The sequence below is a fragment of the Furipterus horrens genome, unplaced genomic scaffold (assembly GCF_987537825.1).
Source record: "Furipterus horrens unplaced genomic scaffold, mFurHor1.1.pri manual_scaffold_4, whole genome shotgun sequence".
In the NCBI taxonomy this organism is placed as follows: domain Eukaryota; kingdom Metazoa; phylum Chordata; class Mammalia; order Chiroptera; family Furipteridae; genus Furipterus; species Furipterus horrens.
Window position 1 is genome coordinate 157093260 of NW_028327174.1, and position 23604 is coordinate 157116863.

The 23604-nt window shown below is 36.6% G+C and overlaps 1 protein-coding gene across 1 annotated transcript in view; it reads right to left on the minus strand.

Moving 5' to 3' along the window:
• Nucleotides 1-23604, minus strand: part of TRPM3 (transient receptor potential cation channel subfamily M member 3) — a gene marked incomplete at its 5' end in the record, with an annotated part of 281767 nt that overhangs the window by 252632 nt on the left and 5531 nt on the right. Inside the window, 3 exons of the mRNA XM_090275220.1 lie at nt 4992-5116; nt 8606-8819; nt 22576-22780. Coding sequence (XP_090131346.1) covers nt 4992-5116; nt 8606-8819; nt 22576-22780 — 544 coding nt within the window. The remainder of the gene's footprint in view (nt 1-4991; nt 5117-8605; nt 8820-22575; nt 22781-23604) is intronic.

The following is a 23604-nucleotide window of genomic DNA, read 5'->3' on the forward strand; positions in this document are numbered from 1 at the left end:
TATAAGAACTCTTAAAGATTATAAAATCCTGAGAATAAATCTATAATTTAGAAAACTCTAAGATATCCTTGAATGTCAAGATAATTTGATAACCACATAAGATAATGTGTTGGAAATCTCCCCAAACACAATTTTCATCCTCAAGTTAAAATGAAAAGTACTTTTTCTTGTGAGTATATCTGGATTTTTAATTTGACATGTGTGCTGGTAATCTAGATTTGGGGGGAAAAACAAATTATAAAGGTTTCAGAAATTATTCAATTACCTAGAAAAATTCTGGGAAGATTGTTTTCTAATGGGATATAGGTCTAAAATGAGTTATATGAAAATTAAAATGCATTGGAAAGTCTTTCGTGACTTTACACTGGTGAAACTTTCATAATCATCTATGCAGTCTGAGATTGTCTAGGGACAAGTAAAGGACTCTGGCCACTCTCACTGAGTCTAGTTTTAGTTCAATTTACAGGCATAAGATATTTACCAATTATCTCAGCTAACAATAAGAACATAATATCATTAAATGTTTGCTTATATTTTACTTGGTGTACTACTAGCTAAGAATATGGGCTTTGGAGACAGTGGATCTCGTTTCTAACCCTTATTTCATTACCTTACTATAAAGAGGGGTAACACATAACTCATAAGGCTAATAATACATGCCATCACAGAGATCATTCTGAAATAAGAGCTCAAACTATAATTACTATTACTATGATTATGCTCATAGAAATTTTATGAAGATAAACAAAACAGGTGTTTTTATAGTCCACTTGGAGATGAAGCAATCAAATCTTATAGAGTTTAAATGACATGTCAGTGTTTCATGTTCATGAAAAGTATTATATCAGTGCTTAGTAAGAAACAAACAAAAATAATTCAGTCCCTGTTTTTGAGGAGTTATTAAATAAGTGGGGAAGAAGACTGAGAGAATTATAATCAGGATATGACAGTATGGGTGAAGATAGTCAGGAATGATGTCTTAGCTGAACAATGTACAATTTCATGCCTAATGTCAGGACAAAAAAGTATTACTATCTCAGTATTCATAGCATTACTCATAACCAAAGTCTGTTGTATTACTCTATTAATTGAGAAAAGAAGAATTTGAGTAAACAGAATAGAAGATATTTAAATTTAAATAATCAGAGCTAGTTCTGATGCTAGTGGATCATGCATTTCTCAAAGGGTTTAGAGAAAGGCCTGTTCTTATTCTACACTCTTCCCCCATATCCAACATACTGAACTTTAACCATCTACCTCCCACCTGGAGCTGCTAAATAAGAAAATAATTTTGTATTCATATGTTTGGTTAAAAAATGCCATCACTATGGTCAGTACAGTATAATCAAGCTTGGTAATACAATGAGAGATGAAATTGTGGTAAAGTTGTGAACTAGTTAAGATTTGTCATAGTTTTTTCCCCATAATGTTTATTTTCTTTGTAGCCTGAATTTCATCATGCTCAATCCAGCTTCATCAATATTTATTGAACACCTACTACATTTAAGGCTCTGATTTGAGTTCCAAGAATCCCAAAATACATGCTTTGTAGCTTTAAAGTCTAACTTAATTTTTAGTTAAGAGGTGAGACTTGAAGGGAGGTAAATGCTTCAGGATATCTAGAAGCAGACTCAGGGGAAGTTAATCTTTCTTTTTTATGTTTAGAACTAGTTTTGCCTTTATAGTACCATTCCAAAGGGATATTCATATTATGAGATGAATAGCAACTAGCAACCGCTGTGTCCGCTACTTCTATCAATAAAATAACTTCAGTAGTACTTGAATATTCAGCTTCTATAAGTGTTCATTTGAGAGCCAGCTTCATAGAAATAACATAATCTATATTCTCTATCAGTTGGACAATAAATCCACTGAAGTAATATCAGGCATAAGAAACAGAGCCTTTCTATTATCTTTATATTTTTATTTATTTCAAGTAAATTTCCTAGATTTCCATTGACAATTTTTTTTGTGCCACTTCAACATTAGTCTAGAATACAGACATAGATGTGACCAAAAATGCACCTAATCTATTTTTCAAATGATTGTATTTTGATAGAATTCTGAAGTGGTAAATATTTTTTTCACAATACTTTAGTTTCTTTCCATGATACCTGAGGTTTATTTATTTTTTATTACATGTGAGTTTGATCACATAAAGTGGAAGAAAAAGGACAGAGGCGCTAAATTAAACTAGCTATGAAAATTGTTATAACTACTTAAGAAGCTTACCAGAATACACTTCTATTTTGATAATTTTAGGGGACTTTTAAGCAGTGATCACCAATATTTTATTCAAATACTAATTTTTATGACAAGCTAGCATTACATTCTTTTCAATGACCACATTAGAATAGCAAACACATATACAAAAATTCCCTCAAACTATGTCACAATACACAGGTAATAATTTTGCTCCAATAATTTACAACTTGGAAAGCAAACTCCATTATTACATAAGAGTCAGAGAAATTCTATGCACATTTTAATTACCCAATTTTTGTGAAAAAATGTACTAGCATGGTTGAAATTCAGCAGACCTCAGGCAAAGATTTACAGAAAAACTAAAATACAACTGTTTTTCTTGTGTTTTCTACAACCTGCCAATTTCCTTTCCTTTTCTTTCTCTAAGATCTCTCTGCAGTTCACGTGGATCTTAGTGAGCTATGGCTTGCCTTTATTAGACTCCTGTGAGCAGAGACAATGAATGTGCACATTTTAATATACATACAACTGGCTTTTTCTGCCTGCTGGGCTGGTATCGAGACCATTTTTCATTGGAAAAGCAGACAATGTAACTAAATCCTATTGGCATAGGCATGCATAAGTTTCTGTTGGCATACGAGTAGAAAGAAATATGGGGAGAAAGAAGAGAATAGAAAGAACTTAAGAGGAGGTAAAATCAGAGAAAAAATGCTGGAATTGGAGGAAAATGAATCAAGATGATTCTTTCAACTCAGAAAGACAAGTAAATGTAATATAAGCATTGTGTTTCTGCAATGACACGGGATTTATTAGATGAACAAACTGAATGATATAAAAGGCTAGCATTCTCTGCAAATGTTTAGGCACCTGAGGTAATCATTTGGGTACTCTCTCTTAAATAAGAAATAATCAGCTTCTGTTTATTCTTAGGTCATCTGAATGAGAGAGTTCCAAAATACCACCACCACCCAAATTGAATAATAATAATAATAATAATAATTTAGTTTTACAATAAAGATCTTTTTTTTTTCACAAAGCAATAGCTCTTTTATTAAATATAAAAAGCTGAGGTTCAATGCAGTCTATAAGAATGCCCGCTTCCCTTACAATAGAGATCTTGTGCTATGAATATTTTAAAATGACTTCTGAATCATCAGAAATTAAATAATTAATTCATTTGTTAATGAAATGGAATAATAAATGTTTGTTGATATTAGGGTATTTTAGCATATTCTAATTCTTTAAGAAATATATTTATTCTAGGTCACAATGAACATACACTTAAAAGCCAACTTGGAATCTAAGGCAAGTATTAACCCAAGTGTACTACATCAAAGACTAGTCCCAAATACTCTTAAAAAATTAGTAACGTTCTTTTTACAGTAAGTTCTGAGTACATAACACTTTGGGAATTGCTGCTTGAGATAATTAATTTGTGTGTAATATAAAATAGCCAGTGAATTTGTTATGAGCATATTACACTGATAAGACTATTTCACCCCTTACCCTACATATTCTGGATATATTAGTATGCCTATATGTAATTTGGTAGTACTGATGTGGCACTTTTTATCACTTAAAATAAGAGCCAGAAGGATTTAAAGAGTATTTGTTTATTGCTTGCATTTCATGGTATTGGATTTTTTAACTCAAAGTATTTTGTATTAAATTTGAAAAAATTGCATATATTGTACTGAAATAAAATAGTTTCACTGTATTGCAATACAGTAGAATACGCAGTTTAAGACCAGTTAATTCTCAACCTCTTTGAATTATTTTTCTTCTGATTTTTTGACAGACCTCATATGACTTATAAAAAGTTACTTAGTACATTTGCTGTACTCTATGGAAGGCCTGGGTTGGGAAGGAAGGGCTATGGATCTGATGTAGTAAAAGAACGATAAATCATTAATTGTTAAAATTACCGGGGGGAAAAGAAGTGGATAAAGTATGGCAATTTGTGTACATAGTTTAAACACAATTTCTATCAATGGAATTTTGAGAAACGATATACAGGGGGAAATGTCTGGTGGTTAGTAGGAGGGAGGCTGACTATGACCTGTTTGTGGTTTCAGAAAGAGAGAGACACCCCGCACCCCAAAGAAACAGAAATAAGATGATGACTTATTAAATATAAGACCAAGTTCTCTCTGAAAAATTGTTGATTAATTGGCCATTGTGTAGCTCTGGACATCAGAATAAGAAAATGAAGTTGGCACTATGCTGAGTTTGGTAGAGGCTTGTAAATAGTTCTAGAATAGGGAATAAAGAACCCAACTGTGCCTACTCCTTCCCCAAGCATTCAGTGAGAGAAAGACCCTTCAAGGAAACCAAAAGCTTAGTGGAAGAGCTTCCCTTTGCAGTGCTCCCGACCTATGTGAAGGGCACTAAAACAACACAGAAGCTGGAAATGTGGGGTGAGGAGAGTCCTCTTTAATGTATCAGTCAATGAGTCCATGCTCTTTATTAATCTTAATGTAACTTTGCCAAGAGTATTCACAACATTTGATGGGTGAGGAAAGACCTATGCTTGATTCAGACCAAGGAGGCAGTTGATAAGTCTTACTTAAGACCTTTCCTGGTCATAAGAATTGACAAGGAAATTTTCATTCATAGATTTTGGAAAATGAATAGTCTCCCAATAAATAGTTCTTAACATAGGTTTCATTTTGGGAGACAGAGACTAAAAGAGTACTATAATATGCATATTGTTAATTCTAATTTTATTTAACTTTCGATATCATCTCTATGAGAAGTCACATACAGGGGACATTCCCAGGACTTACATCTCTTCCAATCAAGTCCTCCTGGTTTTCCACAATTCCCCAGGGGGCGATACCTATGGTACATATCTTCCCTCGAGACTTTGATGCATGGTCCTTCAAGGCATCTCCAACATGACGAATTACACCTAAGAGAAAAAAAGAGAACTATTATTTTACTTTTCAGTGTTCTAAAAGAAATTGTGATAACTGTTTCTCTCAAGATTAAATGTATTGTATATAAAATTTTGACACATTTCTACACAAACTTCATGTGTTTATTTGAATATAAACTTGTGCCTCTAATAACAAATACATTTGCCAGACTTGTGTGTGAACTCCAGTAATGCATTTCTTATCCTACTTTATAGGAAAAAAAGTACATCTAATGTCTATAAAAACATAAATAAAATTCTTTAAACTTAGGAAAGCTTTTGCTTATATTATAAGCATAATGATGTGTTAAGTATGACTAAGAACCAATTCCATGACTGTGTCCTGTAAAAAGCACCATATATAGTATTATATTAAATCTACACCACAGTTTGTATAAAAGTTAGGTCATTCAAATAGTGTAGTGACAGCTCGTATATTGTCAACCTTGATTTTATCTTTCTATTTAGGGATACATAATATGCAGACCCTATTTGTAAGGAAAATGTTGACATATTCTGTGGAAAGGTTCTGTTAAAAATATATAGTACGTCTTTTTATCTTTGCCATTTTAATCGTTTTCCCCTTCTGTCATAAAGGCCTTCCCCATCACTGTGGCCTTCCTCATCATGGTTAAAAGTGAGAAATTCAGTGTAGAAGATGGTAGGTAACCAATGGTTTATCTTCTTATAAACCATTTAAATAGGTGCAATTTCTAATCTTTTAACTTCTCTCTCAAAATGATCATTTTTATAGGAGATAGGAAATATATTCTCTAAGAAAAGATGTTTTCACTTACAAAAACTCCACCCATTCCTCAAGGAAAAATTCACATCTAGTGTCTTCTATACGAAAGCTGAATTGGATTTTATTTCTTCCAAGTTTGAATAGGATTGTGGCTTGCGTATCTTGAATAGCTCAATAGGTCACCTAACATATTCTGTCATGAATCATAATCACACATGAAGATGTCTCCTTTAAATGCAAAACTCTTTGAGGGGAAGTTTGGAAGGCCAGTGTCTTTACACATCTTTGTGTGTTTCAGAGGATAACACAGAATAAGGGCTCAGAAACTGTGCACTAAACTAACTAGGCACACAAAACACACCAGGTAATTTAATCATGGGACAGGATACACATATGCAAACAACTCAAGTCTGAAATATTCAAAAGATAAAACGGAAAGATCTTTCTTTTAAAAAAATCAAATAACAAAATAGTGTAAATAGCCACTAATCCACATGGAAATATTCTGGGAGTGTTGAGAAGAATTCAATTTCACTTACTAGCTTATCTATGGATCTCCTAAGTGAAAGTACTGGTTTAAAAAATATAAGAAGTAAAGCTGTGAATATTAATGTTAAAAATTTTTTCCATTTGGCCCTGGCTGGTGTGGCTCAGTGGACTGAGTGCTAGTCCTTGAACCGAAAGGTCACTGGTTCAATTCCCAGTTAGATCACATGCCTGAGTTGCAGGGCAGATCCCCAGTTGGGGTCGTAGGAGAGGCAACCAATTGATGTGTCTTTCACACATTGGTGTTTCTCTCCCTTCCTTTCTCCCTTCTTTTCCTGCTCTCTAAAAATAAATAAAATCTTATTTTTTTCCCATTTGTATGAAAACCCCCTTCAGAGCCACCAGTCTTGGACAAGAAGTTTAAATTCATAGTATACCCTCCATCTGCCACAATTCCACCATTATCTCTTACCTTACCTGAGTGCACACCACTAGTACCTCATAGTGGGTATCGCACTGAATAGTAAGCCTGGATTGAAGCAGAGAGGAACTCTTTAATTTACAATATTTATGCTGTAAGTTCTTCTTTGGCTATTAGATATACTTCATAAAAGAAGAAAAACAATAATGTTCCTAGTACTCAGAAACAAAAGATTGGTAAGAATTTCTTTTGAACCTTTAGACACTGTGAGTTGGTCTCTATGTGAGGTGCAGGTTATGTCAGGAAAGCAAAAGACTGATTAATCATGGGCGAACAATGCCTGCTAAGCTGTGAGTGAGAGTTGGAGTCTAAAGCCTCAACAGTCACTGAAAGAACATTGCCCTGTAGATGTTTGATTACTACAGAACAAACAGTGAGGAGCTGACTGAGCAGGTCATTCTAAATCATGTCAGTTTGCCAACTGAGTCAGGATTTCACCAAACAATGATGAGCACAGGCAGTCTGCAGAGCTCACGGCTGAAATGTGCCATTGGAGTTCCATGCTGAATGTTTACAAACTCCAGATGTGAAGGAGAATTCCGAGTGCAGGTCTCACTTAAACATCATCTCAAATAGAAACTAAAGAATAAACAACACTGAGATAATCTTTTATTTAAGACTCATTGGTCCAGGGTTATGTTAGAATCTTCCATGAACTCCAAGTGTATCTACATGTTCAGACTTTGAGCTTTGTAATAAGTTTGAATTAACTCAATGCAGCATTATTTGTGCACTTCCAATTGGCACCTCAGACTCAGGCTGGGGAAACATGTCAAGACAATTTACAGTCATCCATTCCATTTTCTGTTGTGCATTAATTCTGCAGATAAGCACTTGAGTATAAGTGAGCTTGTAAGAATTGGTTTGACAGCCTGCCTGTATCACTTTGACTTCGGGAGGTGGGCACACAGTACAGCATTCAGATCTTGTATTATAAAAATGTACACCTGAAACCTGTGTGATCCTAGTAATTAATGTCACCCAATAAATGTAATAAAAAAAAGATTGCTCAGCCAAAACTTATTTGGCAGGTATTAAAAACTGTTTGGAATTCAGAGTGGAGTGTATCTTCTACTGATGCAGAGATTATTTAATAAAATATTTGAAACAATAAACAACTACTATTCTGGGCTTTGCTATCACAATGTCCCAGATGGAAAGGGTATTTTACAAAAATTGAAGCTATTTGCATCAAACTTAAAGTCACTTAAAGACCAGAGGCAGAATTTCTAATTTAGAGCAAAAGTTATTCCTTGAAGAATTATTGGGTACAGCATAGGAAATATAGTCAATGATATTATAATGACTATGTATGGTGTCGGAGGTACTAGACTTACTGACAGGATAACTTTGTAAGTTATATAAATGTCTAGTCATTATCTGATCACCTGAAACTTACATAATATTGAATGTCAATTGTATTTGAAAAATATAAAAAATTAAGAAATTATTGGATGCTTATTTGGCAACTTGAGGTATTGAAAATATCCTATGAAATTTTATTAGTCACATTTAAACATCCCGTATAGGCAAGTATTAAATATCCCAACCTGTTTCTCATGTGTAACTAATTCTTCTTGGTTGAGATATAACAGTAGAGTTATTATTTAGGTAAAGAAGGGAGAGGAAATCAATGAGAAGAGAGATAACCAGTGAGTATGGACACATAGGTAGAAGAAGGTGGGGGAATATTTAACCTTAGGAGAAAATTATCTTACTCAGGATGTTCTTATGGCCTTCTGTTACCTTTCTCTGTCCCACTTCTAGTTACCTGTGTTAACCCCTCCAGTGAATATCCATGCTCCGGTTGTCATGGCTGCTTTGATAAGACCTTTCCCAAAGACTTGCTTGAGTTTTGGCTGGAGTTCAAAGTTCTGCAGGCCTCCATGGACAGAGATGAGAAGCTTGGGAAGCTCCAGCTGCCATTCCTTGGTCATGAGGTGTAAGAGGAGATCAGGTTTTGTGTCGAAAGATACTCGCACATACTGGAAGAAGAAGAGCTATTGATTAGGGAGACAGGACAGGACTGGCTGGTACTGCTTATCTGTATTGATTGCAATAACACATGTACTTACTTGAAGAAAATGTCTCATATGAACTCAGATTTTTAAAAAGGGGCAAGTGAGCCTACATAGGCAAAGAGAGTCAGTATTTTAAAAGGTTTTCTTAAAATTGTGAATGACCACCAACTTTCAAATTGTTTGATTTTCTTAAATGCAGCACAAGCACATTTTTCCCTGGAATAAGTTCTTTGCTCAAAGGAAATCATGTTTATATTTTACCAATATTAACATTTATGCAATAGTTCAACTGTTTCCAATATGTTCAATATAACTAATCCTTTTATACCAGCTAGACCTTTATATAACTGTTTCTGTGACCCTATTGTTTTGAGAGGTTTTGAAAAGTTCTATAGTTCAACATAATGTAATGAGAATTTTAAAATAAGGTAACAGCTGATTATATTTATGTAAATCTATATTAACTGCAAAGCAAATATTTTCTTTATCTTTCATAGTAGACAAGTGACAAAAGACATGCCAATTACTCTTGTAGTATAGTAGAAAAAAATTAAAGTGTATAGCGGATATAATAGCACCAGATGAAACCAGAAATAAAGTTATGATAAGTATTTATAAATGAAATGCCATAAAACATATAATGATAAGTTTATGTTTATCGATATCACTATATACATAGATACTCCATTTAGATCTCAGTTTAATTATATATAACCTCCCATCTCTGTCTGGAAACAAATGAGATACAGGGAAACTATATTTAAAAGCCTTTTGTAATTTAGTGCTGACCTGTCATGAAAAGAGGGAATATTCAGATTCCTAAACAAAGTGGAAGCTGGAACCTCAGGAGATAAGGACGCACTAAAGCAGGCTTTAGCCCTGACAGTTTCTCCTAAACCCTGGAAGACCCTGAGTATCTGCTTTAATGCCTTTATGCAGTATGGGTGAGTCTAATGGGAACCCATATAAATCTGGGATACTTCAAATGCCTCCACCCTCAAGAGTAAGGAAGGAAAAACAAGTCTGACATACAGAAGAAGAGAGCAGGGGAGTTTTCCTGCTTACTTTCATTCTAAATAGATAAGAAAAATAATTTCCTTCTGATTATTTGTAAACAAAAATGGATCTCACACAGGTTTTGGTCTACATTCACACTTTTAAGCATGGTTTCAGAAACATCAAACAGAGTAATGTACAATGGTTCTGGTGGAGTAAGGGCTCCAGGTAATTGGCACAAACAAGTGCAAACCCTCTATGGAAGAATGTGTCATCAATCCACATCTCAAATAATTCCAGTGGGAAAATAATCACTTCATAGAAAAAAATAAAATAATAAATTACACAAGGAAATAAAGCAGCATGAATGAGAACAAAAGGAAACAACAGACAATAGAATAGATTCTCAAAGATATTGAAATGATCAGACACAGAATATGAAATAGTATACATTGAAAAACATAAATGAGAAGATTGCATATGCCAGTAAAGAACAAGAGATTAAAAGGAGTGACCACATACATCTGAAAAATAATCTGAAACAGAACTTCTAAAATGAAACTGTAATAATTTAAATGAAAAAAAAAAGGATAAATTAAACTACAGGTCTAATGATAGACCCAGAGAAATAAACCAGATGCCACTTAGAGAGACAAAGGAATTGAAAAAAGAAGAAAAATTGAGAATTTTTGAGGGAATAATCAGAATTTTAGATAGAGATAAAAGAGATAATGGTGAATAGGCAATACTTGAACAGATACTGGCTGGAAATTTCTCAGAATTGTTGAAAAACACCGATTCTCAGATCCAGGAAGCTCAATGAATCCCAAACAAAATAAATAAAAAGAAACTCTACCCACAGACACCTGACAGAGGACATCAAAGGGTGGGGTGGGGAGAAATCTTCAAAAGCAGCTACAAACAAAGGCAGATCACTCACAAAGAACATTTATCAGAGGGAAGACCTATTCCTTAAGAGCATCAATGGATGCCAGAAGCCAATGTCTTCCATGTGCGAAGAAAAATAATGAATGCAGAATTCCGTATTTGACAAAAATACCTTTCCAAAATGTGAGCAAATTATAGATATTTCAGACTACCAAAACTGAGGAATTACCTCTAGCAGACTTCATGGAAGGAAATTTAAAAATATAGAGAGCAGGTAGAAGTTACATGATCCCAAATAGATGATCTGGGATACAAGAAAGAATGGTAAAGATATTAGCAAATGTATAGTAAATCTAAAAAGCATTGGTAGTCTAATTTATGGTGGAAAGGGTTAGAACTAAAGCACAAGTTAATATAATATATAAAATGGGCCGTAGTAATCCATGCTAAAGCATTCTAAAGTCTGTATGTTGTGTGGGAGAGAAGAGAAAGTTATTGATTATCTTTACAATTTGTTAAGTATTAATGTATTATAACCACAAAAAGAAGAGACCTGCATGTAATCACACAAACACATTTTTGGATGGATAAATAAAGTTATCCAGGGGATGATAATTTATTGCCATATTTTTGGATCTAGGAGACCCCATTGCTGGAAAAACCTCAAAAATTATGTAAGTTATTTTGTTGAAGCATCTTTTAAATATATTTAGTTGAAATGTGAGGCGAAAGCATTCAAAATATGAAAGTTGCTTGATAAAATCAACTGCATCATCAAGAAATACCCAAAAGCTAAAGTTTTTTATACACATATACAAAAACCTAAAGAAGTGTTAGAATCTAATAAGCTGGTTCTATATTGATTTGATCTACATAGCACAAGTCAATTCCAGAATGGAAGGAGTAAAGGTCAGTGATTTTAGCTAAGTACCTTATATCAATAAAATTTAACTGGAGTTTGCAATATGAAAATGGCATACTTTGTGCACAGACTCTCATGCAGAGGGCAAAGAACTTTCAGATGACTATCAACAGAAATTTTCAACAACAGTGTGCACTTTCGTGCCATGCAAGGAGCTTTGGGACTGGAGACAGGGTGTTGCAGTATGTAAGCAAACACAAGTGTTTCTTAAATAAAAGCTTATTATCTATTCATTGTTATATTTATTATCTCACTGAGTGGTTGTTTAAAAGAAAAATATCTAGATAATGAATGCTACAAGATGAAAGAATGAAGTGTTTTCTGTGTCTGTACACTGAAGCCATGTTACTTGAGTACTTAGAATTTGGTAGCTCGGCTGGACTGAATTTATATCATTTTGACTAATTCCAGAAAGGGATTTTTAGTAAAATAAAGTAGAACTGGGACTCAACACATCTTCCAAACTGTACAAAGAATGCTTAGTGTAAGAGATGGTAAGAAATAGCTTTTCAAGTTACTGTTCTCTTATTCGCAAACTTTAACATATCACTCTTATTCCTTCTAAAAAACACAAATAAGGATCCATATTCTTCTAAGGTGAGATATAAATTACATTTTTTGAATATAGAAAACCATTTAAAGTATAAAGATACTTCTAAAATTATGTGTACCTTGCATAATGCTCTTAACAATTTCGAAGGATTGTGAAGTCATTATTCCAATGATTACAGAAGCATACGCGAGAACAGTATGTTTTGAAAAGCAAGGAAAGTAGTTATGATTTATGGCTTTTGGAACTTCAAGATGCCTCACTAACCATCCCTACCTATACATTTCAGTGATTCACATAAATAATGAGAGATTCAAAGCCACAGTACCAGGAAGCAGATATGTATACATTATTAACTTACATGGTGTGAAAAGAGATTATAATTTATACTAAATTACTACAGAGATTTGTAATAATTTTAGTAAACTGAACCTAGCTAAATAACATGTTATGAAGTTCAATTATTCATACTAATTCGTGATAATAGTCCAAATGCATTTTTAGGAATAAGCCTCACTTGGTAAATAATTCACTTTGGGGGCTTCTGAAATTACCTATACAACTTACCAGTAAGGAACCAATTTTTTTATTGTGTGAACAACTCACTGGAAAATGACCAACAAATCTAATGAATATGGTGAAATTCCTGTTGAACTAGCCTAATCCTTTTACTAGTTAGTAAACTAAAAAAACTTGTTCATGATCACAGAATGCTTGTTGCTCAGGTAATAAGTTCTCAGCGAGGGGATGAAGGAAGGACCTTAGATCACCTATCTCTGCTCTTTGTCTTACAGATGAAGAGATGCAGGCTCTCATTGTCTGGCCTGTGCAAGGCCACATTGTTCAATAGGCCCTCTTTACATATTTCTTGGTTCTCAATTTCTTAATTCTACTGAGAAAAATTCCCCTGACTAAAACCCAAACTTCATGTGCATTTACTGTGTTGCAGGCTCATACATGCTCTGTGCTTCATATGTATCATTTCATGGATGCTTCCCAATCACGAGAAGGCAGAAAGAATCCATCAGGTTCTCAAGTTCAACAAGTGGTGATGTCAGGAGTCACAACCCAGGTTTGTCCGACCTCAGAGTCTGTGCTCTTGACCTCCAAAATAGTAAATGCCTCTCTGTCCTTCCTTCCATTCCTTCATCTAAACCAAGCTGTGTCCAAGTCCTAATGATCTCTCTCTCAAAATGGTGCTCTCCACCTGGCCTTTCCTTCTATTGCTTTAGTTGCTATTTTAAGAATAAATTCTGTTTAGTGGGATGTCAGTTTGGATATGCTATCAGTCTTAACAGCTCCTTCTCTAACTCTTTGCTCGCGATGAGACACCAACAGGAAGACTTCTTTCCTTAAATCCTTTTTGATCATATTATTTTCCAATTCAAACTGTTATGTCATGTGTAAACTAAACTCCCATTCTGCCTGCTATTGTCTCCCACAATTCGACCTTCTCCTACCTATTTAGAGTCATTTCCCCACTTATCTCTGTATTTGGCTAATACTGTTTCCAAGTCTTAGAAAACTCAGTCCTTTCCCTCTCATTTACCTAAATTGTTCTAATCTTTCAAAGACTTCCACAGACTTCTCCTGAGAATGCAAGCTCACGTCGATGGTAACTCTCAATCAAACTCAGTCTGATACATGTTTTTTCTGGTTGTTTATTGCATGTGTCAGTTTTGTCTCCCTATGTTGCAAGATCTTTGAAGGAAGGGATCATGTTTGACCTGACCATGTTTATTTTAGTACTGACTATGAAATACTTGCAATCTTAGAAATAAAAGGAAGCTCAGAAATACCTTAGCAATCACGGGAACTAGAAATCATCTAGTTCAATTATCCTGCTTTACAGATGAGGACACTGAAATTCAGGGGAGGTGAGTGACTGGGATCAGAGCTAGTTCTCTAATAATTAACCCCTCACTAATCCATTATGAAAGTTACTCCTACACTGGAAATTCTAGATGGAGCTGTGCTTCTCAAACTAACGTGCATGATTCACCAGGAGGACCTCAAAAATGCAGGTTCTGATTCAATAGGCCTGAGATGGTGGTTGAGGTTTGGCATTTCTAACTAGCTACCCAGGGACCATGAGTGGCAAAGATCACAACTCTTTCTCAGACTAAAGATTCAAAGTGGTGTGTCATGTGTTTGTCATTGGGCCAAAGGAAAGAAAGAACGCGCAATCTTTTACATGAAAATCAAAGAGAAAAATAGAGCAAATACTGGAAGAATTAGGCCATGATAAATGAGGAAGTGCAGCCATTGACAAGCCACTCAGGGTACCTCTAACTACCCAATCCCTTTTGACCAGGACCAATTCTTATAGAAAGGAACATACGGTTTAACTACAGGGCTCCACCACCCAATTAACACAAATACTGGGTGTCCCCAGTCCTTTGATGTTAGCCATTATTTGTGATTTACTGTGAGCTTCCTTTTGAGAATAAGAGGCAAGATAAGGGGGAAAAAGGAAGTATTTAAATGAATCAATTTGTTACTTTTTATTATGTTATTGTTTAGCACCTCAATGAAATGATTTTGAGGGATAAGAAAAAAAATCTGAGCTGTTCTCAATCAAAGAGCAGGCTGGAGAGTGAGATAAAGAGACCGAACTGTTAATCTGTTAATGGCTGCTGACCAGCTAACGAAAGACTTCGCATGTTCCTTGGAATTTTGGATTCATTTCCAGGTGGTTATTTCTGCAGTTTGTTTTAGGCAGATACCATCTAACTCCAGGAGCCTTCACTCCTTTACACATGATCTTTCCAGACTGCTGCCCACAGCCAATAATCCAAGGAGTGGACATTTCTTTATAGGGACTATGATCTCCCAGGGCCAACCTGGCTTCACCTTCACCGGCTCCCACACCTTTGCCTGTAGCTCATATAAATCCTTTCAGACTACTCCTTCTCTCCCCCTACTCCTACTTGATGTATTAAAACACTTGCAAGAACTCTGGGACAATGGACATGCTGTCTTTTCTACCTGGCCATGCTGCTGATGATTCAGAATCAAGGCCCCAGGACTGGTCTTTTGGCTAGCATTTTTGGCTCAATAAAACCTCACTTAAAAAAGAGCTCAGTCAAGGAAGTTAAAGATTTTTAGTTTAACATGAGGAAAAGAGAAAAATCAGAACTAAGGGATAAAATAATATTTTATGATGTCTGAAGTTTTAAAATTTTAAATTATATTCTTATACTCATAAAATCAGGTTATTTAATAAGCTCTCCAGGTGCTTGTAATGTAACAGCTAACTCCTGTGCCCAGTCAGCAGTTTCAAGATCATAAAAGACTGTTTCCTGAGCAATTAATCAATCTCTGGTAAATGGCGGATGTGATTTGAAATTAGGAGTTATTTCAGATGTCAAGATAAGCCCTTATAACTGTCCACTTGTGAGCTCATTAATTGCTAAGGGATTGCCTTACAAATAAGAAAGCCTTCTTATGTGTACGTTAAGTTTTGTCACCTGGGCATGGCTCTGATATGGTGACATATTTCCAGTTCTAGATTTCCCAGTTAGGTCCTGAGTCACACTTGCGCATCAGACAGTGGCCCCATGTGAGTTATTTGGCTAATGTGAACACCCTTTCTTGTGAACAAGGATGATCCCAACCATCTCACAGGGCACTGTAAAGAATAAATTGTGCAAAATTCCTGTTATGGCAGAAAAACTGACACATGTCAATTGGATGATGGTTATAAGCATCCACCTTAAAAATGACTTCCGTATACACAAGAATTTAAATAGCTTGCCTTTAGCTTTTTAACTACTATGCCCTTCTTAGTAGCGCTTTGTATCTCAACTCTTTAAGTTATTCGAGTGACTGGTGTGAGTGTTTAAATAGAAGAATCTGTCAAGAGGGAGGATGCTATAGCCATTCTGGACTACCTAACCCACCATCCTTCAACACATGCTCTTGTAGTTCCCCAATTTTTAATTTCTAGAGATAAACTGAGCTCAAATAAGTTATCTATATCTGTAGTAATCTCCCCTTTTCCCTTTCCATCATTAGCTCCCCTGACTGACAGAAAGCCTTGTCACGACCTAATGACATTTAGAACCGTATTTCAAGAATGATCTGCATAAAACAGACGTTTGCTTTAGTTGAAATTGTACTATTTGATCTATTCTTAGGTACTTTGGAGGTCAATGCATATAGCATAACTTCCACAAGAATACATATTTTGAGTTCCAACCCAGAAACTTACAAATAAAAAATTTAAAGTCGAGACTGTAATAGGCAACTTTTAATGCTTTTCTTATGAGCCTGTAGTGGAAAATTTGCCTCATTTTCCTTCCTTTTAAGAAAGGTGACAAGCATCATTTCATTTTCTAGTTCTTTGCAGCCACATTTTTAGATGAGCACTTTTAATTAAAGCTGTGGGCAGACTATGTTGATCCAGATTACTAAGACAGTCTTGCTGATATCAGCTTTTCAAGTCTATGAAGCCTTTCACTTTGCAGCAAGAGTTAAATACATATGGTGGTTTAATACATGTAAAATCTCCCTCAGAAGGAAATATTTGGAATGTAAATATGAGTTGTCACTGTTATTGGATTTCTAGTTTGATGACTCAGAATACTTTGGAAGTGAAAATGCCATTGTAATTTATTCTATGTTGTTTTTGTAATTCCTTAATGTTAGATACTGAGTACTTCCAGGTGATAGGTGTTGATAAGCTAAAGCTAAAGGTTTAGAAATAATTCTAAAACTCCACTGAGAACATGAACAGGTCACAGTGGGAACTCTATGATTTTTCTGCCAGAATTAGTGTAAAATTTTCTAGTAGCAAGGAGATGGGAATTTTCTAGAGGGAAGATGAGTTCCTTGCGGGAGGTTGGTTCTTCCTTCTTTACAAGGTCTATGATTGGCATCAGAAGTTTCAGCGACAAATTTTAGTTTTATCCTCAATTTCAGAAAGGCACTGTCAGTTCAATGGCCTAGAGATTACAAGATGAAAACTAGAAATCAATGGAGCAACTACAAAATCCCTCAATACCTTACAATGCTTATATAAAGCTGCTTAGTTAGCCATACATAGTCTAGTGATTAGCGATATTGTTTTGTGAAGTGGGAATCATTTAATTTCATATTTGGTGTGTGTCAGTCAATGATGATTCCCAGATCCAATTTGTATAATGCAAAGTATAATAAGTTTTTAAAAGTCAAATTCAATCCCTCAGCATTTTAAGAGTATCAGATTGTACGTGACATACTGCTGACAGCATTCCCCACCCCCAGCCTTGTGTCTCTCCCTGCCTTCCCTACTCCCTATCAGCCTCTAGCTGCAATGCTCAATGAGGCTTTCATCTTGGCAGGCTCAATAGTTAGAGCATTAAGTATGAAAACAAGGCATAAGAATAGTTATCTGAATTATATGAAAACTGTAATAAGAAGCTCAACCTGATTGAATAGGCAGAGTAAATAGCAAGGGATAACCTGAGAATTATGTGTGTGACTTGAGAGGTTTAAATACAAGTCCTTAATTAGTTTGTATTCATCTTGTCCACAAGTCAGCTCAGCATTAATTAGAAGAGATGATTAGTAAGCAAATAAGATTCTATCTCATCAAGTGCAGCACTGCTTCCTTTTCTAAATAACCTACAGCTTTAGCCCTAGAAAAAGAAGTCTTGGAAAAGGACCCAACATCTGAGGTTGGTCTGTCTTGCCGTTGCTCTCTAAGGCAGTTCTAAAAATTTACCTGGAATGTTGAAATCAGAGCTTTAGTAGCTTAGTATCTCTTTTTGGGGGGGATCCTTATGTTCTAACTTTTATGATGCATCTGAATAAACTGTTAGGTCCCCCAGGAGCCCAGAAATGCCTTTTTTTGAACAGGCACCTTGGAAAGATGTGACTTGGTGTGGAGAAGACAGGGGAGTGAGAACCTGTCATTCACTGTCAGCTTTGAACGTCTCCTTCCTACATCCCCATTTTTCTCTGTAACATGTAAGAGAAGCTGGTTTCACTTCTATTTTATGAGGGCTTGTCAAGCCTTGGAGTGGAGGACAGAATATCACAAAGTACAGGAAGGGCCAAGAACATGGTTCTATTAACAACCTTGGATGCAATTTTACAAAGAACTTTTCCTGCTCACAGCTTCCGCGTTTAATTAAGCTTGTCACGTAACAGTGATTTTATACCTCTACCCCAGAGTTTTCAGAATCTTTATAAAAAGCTAGAAACATAATGGTAATTAGCTTCCTTTCAAAACACAACTACAGTGTGTACCCAGCACACAGGACAGAGAAGAAACAGAACTGATGGGAGGTCCTGAGGAGCCTGGATTCGAGAACTATCTCTGTTAAATAAATTACTGACTCTTGGATGGTAATTCAACTTGACTGGGCTCCAGTTGCCTCACCTATAAAACAGGAAGAGGGATTGGGATTATTTAGTATTTTTTAAGACTGGCTGAACAGTAGAATAACGTGGCTAACTTGGATGCCAGTTTCTACCCCAGCCCAAGGAAGGAGACTCTCAGGGGGACACTCTTGATGTGGGCATTTATAGCAGCCCCACCGTTTATCTTGAGTCTCCAAGTTGAGAATCACTGCATCTGATCCCTCCAGTATGTTTGGTGCCCAGAGTTTTTGACATCATTCTTTACTGCCTAGATGGTAACATGGGTACATAATGTTCCTGAACAGATATAGTTTTAATAATTTTAATAGCAATTAAAATAATTTTAATAATGATTTTCTTTTTCTACAACTGTATTGTTACAGAAACAGGGGAGTCCAAAAACAAACCCCAGAGTTTGCGGCTGGGAGATAGGCAGCAGGAAGCAGCTTTCAGGATGCCCTTGCATGCCTGGAGCTAGTGGCTGGAAACATTGTTGCAAAGATCCGCTTTACTTCTAAGACTCAGGAAGATGGGAGGGATCTTGGACTGTGGGCTGGTACGGAAGAAGGAGACAGAGCCTACGTAGGGTTCTGTGAATGATCAGGACTCTTTGCAACACCCACTGCATGAGAGGACGCAGGGAGAGAGAGGAGGCAGGGAGGAAGAGAAGCAGCTGTAGACATATTTTGGGCTGGCTCTGGCTCTAGGAGGCTCTCTCTCTCAGGCTCTCTCTGGCCCTCACGCCCTCACTCTCTGGCTCTTGTGGGCTCCCTCCATCTGGCTTGGAGAAGGGATCTCCAGGCTGCTTTAAGAAGAGGCTCTTGCCAGACTGCTTTGAGAAGGAGAGGAGATCCATGCGGTTTGCAGGAAGAAGGCAGTTTACAAGGAGGCTGAGAATCCAGGCGGTCCTGCATTGAGAGCTGGAGGGCACCACAGCACAGAAAGGACCTCCCCAATCAGAACTGAGTGATTGGCAGCTACTGGTAAAGCTGAACTGTGCCTAGGAAGTAGGGAAACGGTGTTTCTGACTTTCCTAAGACTGGCCAGGTCTGGGAGGGGGAGGCAGGACTTTGTGTAAATAAACAATTCTTTTTCTTTTCACCAAACTCTGGTATTCAGAGTTATAATTCTGGCGGCGGGCAATCGGACCCCTAACTAAACAGCCCGTGGGTTCTGTTTCAATCAAAGCAGCCCAAGTGTTCTGTTACAGTATCTTCTACCAAACTCCAGAAGATTCTGCCTTACATTGTGCTGAGACTACCTTGGCATTTTGGAGACCCAAGCACTTCATCTTGGTCTGTCTTAGAAGGAAAAGCTAATGTTATACCTCATTCAAAAAAATTAATGGAGGTCAAAGTTAATCTTCCCTCCAGAGTTTTTGATTACTTAGCTAAAAAGCATTTCAACTTTCAAATGTTTTTGTCAGGAGCAGGGGACCGAAGACACAGTGAGTTAGTTGACCTCGTTCACTTAAATCTTGGCTAATAATTAACCCTGGCTTTTCATCTAAGGCTGGTGCTCTTTAACACACAGCAGTTGCTTGTATGCCCTTTGTCCAAACTGCATCCTCATTTGTTGGAGAGAATAAAAGATAAGATTTGTGCAAAAAGACCATCCTGCCTGATAAAACAAGACATATGACCTATGGACAACTCTACTCCTTGGCCTAGACAGGAGAATCAGAATACATGAAGGGCAACTATTCAAAGTGGACAAATGCTCATTGTGGCCCATGAATAGCAGGGACTCCCACTTGTTGAATATTTGATTGTAATAAAGAGGAAAACTGGCCCTGGTTTGGCTGATGAGACACAGAAAGACAGGCTTCCCCTCATAACGACTGCTCTGAGAGCATCTAGGGCAGGTGAGACCTAGACTCAGTGCAGTTACATTACTCAGAAGGGTGGTGCTTAGGGTTTAATGCTCTGCACTTGTCTTGAAATCCTTGACAATTTTTTCCTTGAATTTGTGTTTTGTAAGTGAAGTCGGATGGGACAATGATGCATGTGCAGAGCGCTTGGAACGTCGGCTCACACATGGTCCACAGTCACATATCCTATCTCCTGTTGCCTCCTTGCGATGGGATCTCAGCTCCCTGCTCCTGCCTCTGGCTTCTCTGCCAGACTAGCTTGCCCTCCCAAGCCTGCTGCACGGCATAGTGGCAAGGTTAGTTTTCATCGTCACCTACATCTCTGGCTGGGACCTGGGTACAGACAAGAAGAGGGTCAGTGTTGGGCCTATTCCCTGTAGCATTCCAGGGCAGGGCAAGGAACTGGCTGTCCCTGCCTTAGAATGACAGCGCCATGGTGTGTTTTATAGGCGACTTGGCGGGAAGTCTTACTTACACTAGATACTGAGTGTGTTCCAGTGGGAAGATGGCAATCTCAGGGTTGCTATCCACTCTGGACTGGGGCTGTCAGCCATGGGAAGAGGAGATTGATTTCCCTGCCCCTGTTGAGGGCCTACATTTTCATTTTACACTGGGTTCCATAAGTCATGTACTTGACCTTGTCTAACCTGTTTGCCAACACACAGCTTTGGGTTCCATAGAGCTGATGGAGCCTGGGGAAGGCTGTTAAAGTTCCACTCTGAAGTGGAACAGAGTGAAAGCTCTATTCATCTTTTCAATTTTTTTCTCTACTGTTAAATATCATACTATACATATATCATATATTAGCTGTGTGACATGAGGCAAATTACTTAACTTTTCTGGGCTTTAGTATGTTATTCTGTCATATAGGAATAATATTACTACTGTTATAAACATGAAATGAGCTACCATATGTAAGTACTTGACACAGTACTGGACACAGAGTAGATGTTTAATAAATTTAAGTTGTTATTATTATTACGATCGTCATTATTATTTGCTGTGAACCCTGGAAGCAGTTACAAAAATATTTTGATTAATACTTTGAAAGATACACATTCTAACAAACTCATTTAGAGTTCCGGTCTCCAGTTTTCTTTCAAATATATTGCTCAAAATTGATTTTAATCTAATATGTAGTTTATGTAGCTCAGATTTAATTTTCTTAGGTGAAAACTGTGAGAATAGCTTAGTCACCTACTCTTGGTGAAGAAATTACTGCAATGGGGAGGAGGGGCTGATGTGTGAAAAGTGAGGGCAGAGGAAAAAGACAAGAGAAGAGGCTTTACTGCACGTTTTTTAGACTGTAACTGGTGTGAAGAGAGTCCCCTTGCATTTTGCAGTATGCTTCTCTAAGCAAAAATTTCTCTACAAACTTGGAAACCTCTGTGGCATGCCTGAGAAGAGCCACCTCCAACTGCTCCTCCCTCAACTAATTCTCTTTTAACAGTTAGAACCAAGCTTGTTGGAATCTAACATTTCTAGAATTTCCAAAACACATGGTATACTTGTCTCCAGGCAAACTCTGACAGCCAAGTAGGGAGAGGTCCATGATGAAAGCTGAAACTTAGCAGTGACGATTCTTAGAAGTAAAATGTGTTTATTTCCTAAAGTCTCCTTTCCAAAGAAAAATGCTTTTCATATGGAGCTCTTCCATTGAGAACGTTATTGAACACAGCTGCTTGGAGAGAAAGCACTCAATTTGATAGAACGGAGAAGAAAAGAGTTTGCACGACTGTTTCTACTTTGAATTGAGAAAAATGTTAGTTACCAATAGGACAAAAGAGAGACCTAAAGGTAAGGTATTTTCACAGAAGGAGTTAGAAAAACATGTCTTAACAGATGAGACCCAGAAAGTGATATAATCCATAGTGGATAGAAATCTACTCGTTATTTTTAATAAAAACAATAGTCATGCTTCTGACTGCATACTAATTCTTTTAAAAATCCTTAGAGGAAGATTTGTTTGCCTCGTTTTATAGAGAAAGAGCTGAGGTACATGGGGGCAAGGTAATTAGAGCAGGTTACCCAGCCAGGAAATGGCAGATTTAGGATTAGGTCCAAAGACTATATCTCCAGCTTTTTAGCATTGCTTTGCAGGACTTGAGATAGAATGCAGGAAGTGACTGAATGCTTTTCTGATTACCATGGCTTTGTTGGAATGGCCACCTCCTTGGAATTCAATGGTACCAAAAGCATCCGTTGGGCTGAGTTGTGTGTGCTTACTGATGGACCACTTCTCAGACTGGATGTCATTTCGGGAGAGGCGACTCTCATTTTTCTCATTCTGAAGAACGGAGATACTGGGAGTGAGGCCGACATGCTGGCCTATTAGACGCCCACAGCAACACCTGTAACATAAGAGGTCTAAGTGAACCCACTATTGGAATATACACTTAAGGCCGGAAAAATCTATAGATGGTAGCAATCTAGTTAGTCAATTTTTAGGTGGAATCCCATAATGTGGTTGTATCAAGCAATGGTGAACTCTGGATTTACCTGACACGTATACCTTTTCTTTTCTGTCCCCCCCTCATTTTCACTTAGCTGTATAAGCTGTTACATGTCCCCGGTCCTTCTCTACCCACCCCTTTCACACCTGCCACATTGTGGAGCATTGGAATTTGTGAACAAAAGGTCTGTAGACTTTTCTACTTCTTATTCCTCCTGTCTATCAAATCTTATAGGAAGTACACTGAACAGCTTCAAGGGAAGAATTTTAACATGCACATTTAAATGAGGAATCTCACTCATATGTGAGTCACAACCTAACTTGTCTTTTCCAAATTGACATTCACTGTCAAATATCCAATTTGGAGGAAAAAAATCTGCAGGTTAAGTGTTCTTGATGAAACAATGAAAAAATTGTTCACAAGATACTTGAAAACAAAATTCATTCTTTACAGCATGAAAATGTCCTTCAGACTTTACTACCACTGCTATTATGATTATTATTAATAATACTGATAAGTACCATTTATTAAATGCTAACAATGTGTTATTAATTTTATGTGTAAAATATTGTAGTTTTAAAGGTTAGGTAATTTGCTCAAGGTTACACAGTCTATATGACTCTATAGTCTATATATTAAACTGCTTGATTATATTGCCTTTTCAAAAAGGCATTTTCCAGACATATTGATATGTTACTTTATATCAAATATTTCCCACTTTA